At 17.7% G+C, this 8,326-nt stretch overlaps 1 protein-coding gene across 1 annotated transcript; it reads left to right on the top strand.

Moving 5' to 3' along the window:
* Window positions 1–302: 302 nt before the first annotated feature.
* Window positions 303–1,181, top strand: MKS88_000207 (uncharacterized protein; the record flags this gene model as incomplete). Its single annotated transcript, XM_067219339.1, has 2 exons — window positions 303–386; window positions 525–1,181. The coding sequence occupies 2 exons, from the start codon at window positions 303–305 to the stop codon at window positions 1,179–1,181; spliced, it is 741 nt and encodes a 246-aa protein (XP_067070312.1).
* Between the last annotated feature and the right edge of the window lie 7,145 nt (window positions 1,182–8,326).

The raw sequence follows: 8,326 nt of genomic DNA on the forward strand, positions 1-8,326 counted from the left end.
ATGAAATCAGTCTACTATTCGATAATTATTTTATATATTTTGAATATTTATAATTATTAAGGAACTTAAATTATTTTAATTCGAATTAGATTTTTATAAATAACAATAGAATAAAAATTTAATAGTTATTTTTCATTTTCTCTTTTGTAAAATACATATATATATATATTTTATTTAGATCTTTATGGAGCAATGTCAAAAAAAATTTTTAACTAATGTAGCAACCTTTATTATTAGTTGTACACTATGCTATTCTTAATTTTTTCTTAAATGAATAAATTGTAATATTAATAATTAACATAATGGAACAAAAAAATAAGTTGCTTTTTTTTAATATAATTGCTGTCTTTATTTTTTTAAGTTGGGTATACTATTTTAACAATGATGTGCTATGATAATGTTTTATAAGTTTATTTTGTATTATTGATATTTGACTTGTTGTATTTTTAATAATACTTTTCCTTTGAATAAAATTATTTAATGTTTAAATAGGAAATATTTATATATTTTTTTTCTTTTTTTAGAACACATTTAACATATCTTTGAATGAAAACTGCAAACATCGTAAAAAATTAGGTACAAAAATTTATAGATTACTTGCAAAATATAAACGGAATAAGGATTCAAGTGTTGTATTTGTGAAAGTTAAGGTTCCAATTAATGAAGAATATGCAGAAAAAGATGTATTTAACAAGGATGAAGTATCAAGAAGAAAAAATAATCAGTTAGGTAAACATATATCCAATAATATCGGAGACTATGAACTATCTAGGAAAAATAATTCTTCTGTATGCACAAGAAGAGATTCAAATTTTGGAAAAAGAATATATGACCATATATATTATAAAAATCATGTTAGGTTTGCTACGAATGATGATTTTAAGTTTTTAAAAAGTAGTAAAAAAAGAAAAATAAATATGTTACGTGCTTTATTTATTATATATCTACCCATTGTAATACTAAATATTGCTATGATAGATTTTAGTAATTGGGGCCTTAGAAATATATTTCCAGAAGGTTGGAAGATACCAATAATTATATTAATATATATATTACCTATGGTGTTTATGCCATTGGCTATTTTTATCTGTAAGAAGGTTGAAAAATATGATAAAATGTTATATATAAAAAGTAAAATGAATAATAGGAAATATCGTCCTTCAACGAATATAAGTTTTTAAAAAAATTATGATCATTTATTTTCTTAGCTACATATATTCATTACACGCATAAATATAATTACATAACTTTTATTAATTCACCTTTAGATAAATAGTCTTTTTCATAGGAAACAGTAAAAATAAACGTTTTTCATTTTTTGGTGAATTTGAATGTTTTAATATTTTTAAATTTGTATTTTAAAGTACTTTTTTTAGTTTGACAAAAAGTTATATCCTTATATATATATATATATATATGTATATTAAAATATATTATTTTGGAAAAAAAATATATATACATAAATATGTTACAAAATTATTACGGAAAGGCATAATAAAGATAACTTTGTAGTTATCTTTTGTAGTTTGTGTGTGTAACTGTAAAATATTGTCTTGTTTTTATTAATATCTTGTTCTGTCTTAAAAACTATTTGTTGATATATTCAAAGCGAAGTTTTATTAATATAATATAAAAAATTAATTCCCTCCTTTTTCTTATTAAGGTACAAATTAAATGAATGATTATATATTATTATTTTTTGTTGTATATTTTATTTGTTTAAATGTACATATGTAAATTATATATTTTATAAAAGTTATTATCATATATTTAATTTTACTTAAAATAAAAATTCATTACATGACAGCTAAGAATAAATTAAAATAAAAACAAATCGATGTAACTTATTGCATCAGATTTTAGGAGTAATTTAAAATAATATAGAGAATAATTACTTTATATTTATTTTACTTTTTTGTTCGTTTTTACGAAACAATTGGTTTAATGAATAATTAAAATGTAACATAAGGCACAAAAATGTAAAAAACGTTTATGACATTTTAAATATCTGAAGAAAGAGATAAACATCTTTTTGTTTATTTTTATTTCATTTTATGCTGTAGAACAGTTTTTAATATTATTGTGCACTAAATATTATTATATTTTAAAATTTCTAGTAAATATTAAATTCCATTTTGTATATTTAACATAGAATGTTAATTTAATTTTTTTTTTGTTTGTTTTCCAATGTCTGCTTTTAATAATATTGGGAAATATTGCAGAATATTAAGAATTTTGAATATTTAGTAATTAAGAATTTTTATTTTATTTATATTTATTCTACATTTTGTTCTGAATATTTACTGAATTATTTATTTTATGATGAGTGTGTTCATTTTTGCTTTTGTTTTTTTTTAAGAATCTTATATTAGATAAATTTATGTAAACGTATGCGCACTGTGAAGATATTAAAACAATTTTGAACATTGTAAATTAATTAGAAAAAATAAATATTATAGTACGTTGTGAGAGTTAAGTGAAATATAAGTTATTGTAAAAAATTATACAGATGAAAATCCGAATTAGTAATAATTTTAAAGATTAATTAAAATATATAAATTTGTGATATTATATTTTAGTGCAACTATTAATAGGAGTAGTATAGGTTAATAGACTTAATATCTTTAATGTTATGATTATTCTAAAGTAGTTAAAAAATGAAACAATAGGTGCACAATATTTCAATATAAAATATATTAAATATAAGTTCATTTACTTTTGAACAGAGATTAAAGAAACCTTTCATAAGAACTATTAATATTATAACACTAAGAATATCATTAATTAAAAGAAAAATAATATATTATTATAAAAGTTATATTCAAGGGAAATGAAAATTACGAGTGACAATATATATAGAAGGGTTTAAAAATATTATGGAGTTAATGAAGTTATACACATGTTTTAAATAATAGTTTTTCTTTATAGTGTATAAGTTTACATAGGAACAAATTATATATTTGATAAAAAGATAAAAACTCTTAATATATAATTCTTTAACTTTGCTGAATATGTATAATTAATGAATATAAATTGACATGGATATTATTAATAAATATAACATTCAAAAAGTATTATGGGAAAATATAATTATAAAAAATGTCAAACTAAATTAGTTTCATGAGAACCTAGAAACCATTTATGAAATAGAACATAATAATTTTGCCGTTATATACTCTTTGAAGAATACACTATCAATTTTTAATATTCCCTACATATAATTGTTGTAAAAATAATAAATTATAATATATAAAAAAGTTAGAAAATTTTAAGGTCGAAATGAGAATTGTTCTAAATATGTATGTAGTTATATATATAAATATACACTCAGTTCACATATAAAGTTATGAAATAAAAAATATATATATCTTATTTTTCAATAGTGCTCAAATGTAATATGCAGTATATGGTATAAACAAAAATGTTTAGTTTTTTTTTATTTTTTTTTTGATATAATTAATTACTTTTTAAAAGAGTAATTTTATTACAGAAATTGTTTTAATTTTATTTTTATCTAATAAAAATAGTATATTTAATTTTTCTTATTTATAATTATTTTGCGTAATAAATTATATAAACAATGAAGAATAAAATTATTGGAACATTAATATTTCTACTTTAAAAGGCATATTTCATAAAATAAATGTAATCTACTTTATTTATATTAGTTAGTTAAACGTTATAGTTTAATATGTGATTTAAAAGAATTCATATATATAAATTAATAAAAAATATATTAGAAGTTAAATTTTCTAAAGAATTTTCAAGATGAAAATACAATTTTGATTTTGCTATAATACATTATATACTATATATTAAGATTTATTTAGGATTTTATTTTATTTTGTAAATTATTTTGTTTAAATTTATTATTGAAATTTCTTTTTTAAAATTATAGCAATTACAAGAAATATTATTTTAATAAATTTATTTCTGGGTGTCAATATTTTTTTTTTTATTAATATTTGTATTTTTATAGATCTTATAAATCCATTATATTTTTAGAGAAGAAAAATAGAAAATAATTGAATTTCCCAAAATTTATGTATTTTGTTTTTAGTAATAATAAATAAAATATATTTTTATAAATTGTATAATAATTATAAAATTCTATTTATAATAATTTTATGCAGAATTAAAAAATCGTTAATTAGGTCATATATTTTTAAAATAAAAAGCAAACTCATGTATATTCATTCCAAAAATAAAACCTTTAAAATAATAGTGCATAGATGATCCACATATCCTATGTATATATCACGGATTAACTTTCAAATTGTACAATAAAATAAAAAATTATCCTTTTTTTACGTTTTTTCCATCCTATTAGAACTATTATATTTCATATAATGATTTAAGTCCTTTAGCTATAGTATAATGCTCAAATAGTTTAAGTACTCAAAATACCTTTAGTTATAGGAAACATAGGAAAAAAAAATAATAATCTTATTACTAATATTCATTTATGTTCCTATTCAAGCCGTATAATTTTATATTTTTTTTTTTAAATAAAAAACAAAATCCTAAATAGGAAGGAAGCAGTTTTACTTTATTATCTTTCTGAAAATTATTAATAACTGAAATTTTTAGTTCTTATGTTGATAATTAATATATATATATAAAAGAAATTACTATTACATTTGGTTGATTAATTGCATGTCTGTTGATATATAAATAATTTTCCTCATATTATTTTATTAATTATGTTTATTAATTACACAATAATTGTTAAAATAATATTAACATATTTTCATTATATAAAAAAATGTAAAATAAAAGAAACGAAATATATATAAACATTTAATCTAAATATCATATATATATAAAACTTAAAAATAAATATCTATATAATATTTATATTAATAGTTTAAGCATTTTTGCTACGTTATGAATTACCAGTATATATTCGTGTACGAATAATGAATTTATATTCTTTATAAAAAAAAAAAAAAAAGGTTTTTATATAAAAATGTTTTTAACGAATTTTTCAAATACTACAAGTGTTAATATTTTAATATACATTTATATTAATGGTTATATGTAATATTTATTGGAACTTAATCTTTTTGATTATAACACTTAAGAATAGTCCATAACTTATTTTGTGGTTTACAGTCTCTAATTGAAAGTTCAAAATAATAATTCTTTGGGAATAAAACATTAAGTTTTATTATGTATGAATTATATATATGAAACATGTATTCAAAGGTTAAATTAAGAAAAAAAATTATTTAACCTGTACGAATAATAATGTTATTCTTCAATTCATATTTTTAATACCATATTTCTTGAATTTCTAATAAAATTAATAAAAAGTTTAAAAGAAATTAGATTAAAGTTTTTATACGAAAAATAAAAATAAAATAAGAAAATTAAATGTAAAGTTTATTTACTTCTTAATACTTAAGTGTTTTAATAAATTTAATTATCTATTATGAAGAAATAATAATTTTAGTATATGAATAAAAATTCTTAATGTTTAATAAAGACCTGTAAAAATACTAAAAATTTTGTATGTATATATATATGAAATTAAAAATATTTAATTATTCAAATTAAAGCTACAACATTTTTTATAATATTTTTTTAGAATTAATTTATCAAAAATTATGATACTATATATATATATTTTTTTTTATCCTTCATTTTAGGTAGCAGAATATATTAGGTATGCAACATAAAGGAACTATTCATAGACAAATATTCGTATAGTTTTCCATATTTTTTTTTATTTTTCTTTTACAAATATAAAAAACCTAAAATTAAGATATATAATTAATAATTATTAGGTGAGATACATCTCTGAATTATGAAATCGCTTATTATATGGATATTTTTATCATATATCTTATCAGTCAAGGTAAAATTTTATTGTATTTTCCAAATTACTTATTAGCGTAATAACGTATTCATTATGATTTATAAAACGTTATACATATTAAAAAGTTCTTTTAAAAATAACATATATATATATATATTAATTTGAGATGATGGTAAATTTTTTGAGAACGTAATAATGTTTTTTTCGCATTGTACTCTAAATATCATTTCATTATTAAACATACTAAAAATAAATTCCTCACAAGGTAAGAAATATTGTTATGTTGTTGTAAAATTATAAAATTTCTACACTATATTAAATAAAAATAGTTTAAATAAATTAGTTGTTTAATAATTAATGTAAAAATGTTATCCAATAATATAATATATATGTCATTAAAGTAATTCTTATGTAGGACAATAATATGATCTTGAGTGTTATATTTGTCTGAATCACATTTCGAATATTAGATCACATATTAATCTATTGTATTTATTTATATATCTATATATATATATATTTATACAAAATGGATATATATTTATATATATATAAGTTATATGTACAACATATCTTTTAATTTCATCAAAAGAAATTAACCATTAAGGAATAAAACGAAAACTTTTCTTAAAATTTCAATAATTAATTTTCTATTATTTAATCTATATATATTTCTGTTTGTCCTTTTTTAAATATATTAAAATATTTTTTTTTTTGTTAATATATTTTTTATTATTGTATTTTAATATCGGATAAAATTCATTGCACGTTTCTATTATTTACTTATTGCAGTTTTTCTAAAGTCATACAAAATTAATAATTTGTATAAATTTTTTAAGTTTTGTTGATAGTATTATCCATCTATTATTTTTGTTATTATTTAAAACATAATATTTAATATTAAGAGGATATATTGAATATTTAAAGTATTAATATAAGCTAAATGAAATTCTAAATAAATAAAAAGTAATATAAACGATATTGAAAATATACGTAAAATTAATTTTATTTAGAAAAATGTAGTTTTTTAAATAACAAATTATAAGTTTTTCTTATAATATATGTATAAATTTACAATATAAGAATTGTGGTATATATCATTATGGAATTTGTGTAAACACATTAAATTTATAGTTCATATTATATTACAGAAGAGTTAATAATTACCAAAATGTTATAATAGTGTGCGCATTATTAAATAATATTATATTTGAAATATGATATATGAATATTTTTTTTTTTTATAAATATGTTTAATTTTATGAACGCTCTTTCATATATATATATATGATTATCGAATAGAATGATGTTTTGTAGGAACTGTAATTATAGATTATTTTAATAGTATTATCCTAGATTATAATTATACAAATTATCTTAATATAGAATACGTGATATTCATGTTATGTTTTACTTAATTTAATTTAACTAATAGGATTACATATTACCGTTATATGTTTAATTTATTTAATATCACATTCCATAGATATAACATAGATTTATGAATATTTTATTTAAAAATTTTATCAGACATATGAAAATTTAATTATCGTATCATAAAAATAATTATATAAGCGTTAATGTTGCATTAATATAAATAATATATTTATTATTAGAACTTTTTAGTAGTTTTAATGAAATTTTCATATTACCATTATACAAAGTACTAAAATTATGTATATATGTTTAATGAATTTTCTCATATATATATATTATATAGTTAGATGTTTTATTATAAGTACTATATATCCTAATTATTTTATCCTTGAGTTATTACGTTAATATTGGTTATGTAGTTAATATTAATGTATTATTGTATCTCCATTATATTCTCAACATATATAGTAAATTTATATAAAATAATTATCCTTTAATTTTATGTTGTGTTTTTTTAGATACTTCATCTTGTTTACTGGCATATTGTTATATTAAATCTGTATATTTCTTTTAGAAACATGTTAATATGTATAATGTTACATTTGAATTATTATTAATGAAGTATTTTGATTTAACATTTTTTATTTTTATATTGTTTTAAAGTACTCTTTAATTAACTTGTTCAAATACAAATTCATAAGAAATGATGTGTCCACTGATGAAAATTTATAAATTAGAATTTGATGAATTATGATATTTTATATAATATATGCTGTCTACAGAATACATTTGATAATTTTAGATCAATTTATCGGTAAATTTTCACTATTTTTGTCAAGATAATTAAAAATATTTAGTTTCTTTCCTATAGAATTAAAGAAAAATGTCTAGATGAAATTAACTCATTTTAAAAAAATTACATATCGTAAATTCAACTCCTTCAAAAAAAATTATTTATGTCAAAGTGAATTAGAGGAATTGTAGAAAGAGAATCTATATTTTTAATTGGAATTAATTGTGGTGTTAGGAAAAAAAAAAGAAGAAAAATAATATAATAAGAGTTAATGTAATTATTGGATATAAAGAGATAAACCATTAAAAATCAGCATGTGGATTTGCTTCTTCTCA

The sequence above is a fragment of the Plasmodium brasilianum genome (assembly GCF_023973825.1).
Source record: "Plasmodium brasilianum strain Bolivian I chromosome Unknown PB_00_07, whole genome shotgun sequence".
Taxonomy (NCBI): domain Eukaryota; phylum Apicomplexa; class Aconoidasida; order Haemosporida; family Plasmodiidae; genus Plasmodium; species Plasmodium brasilianum.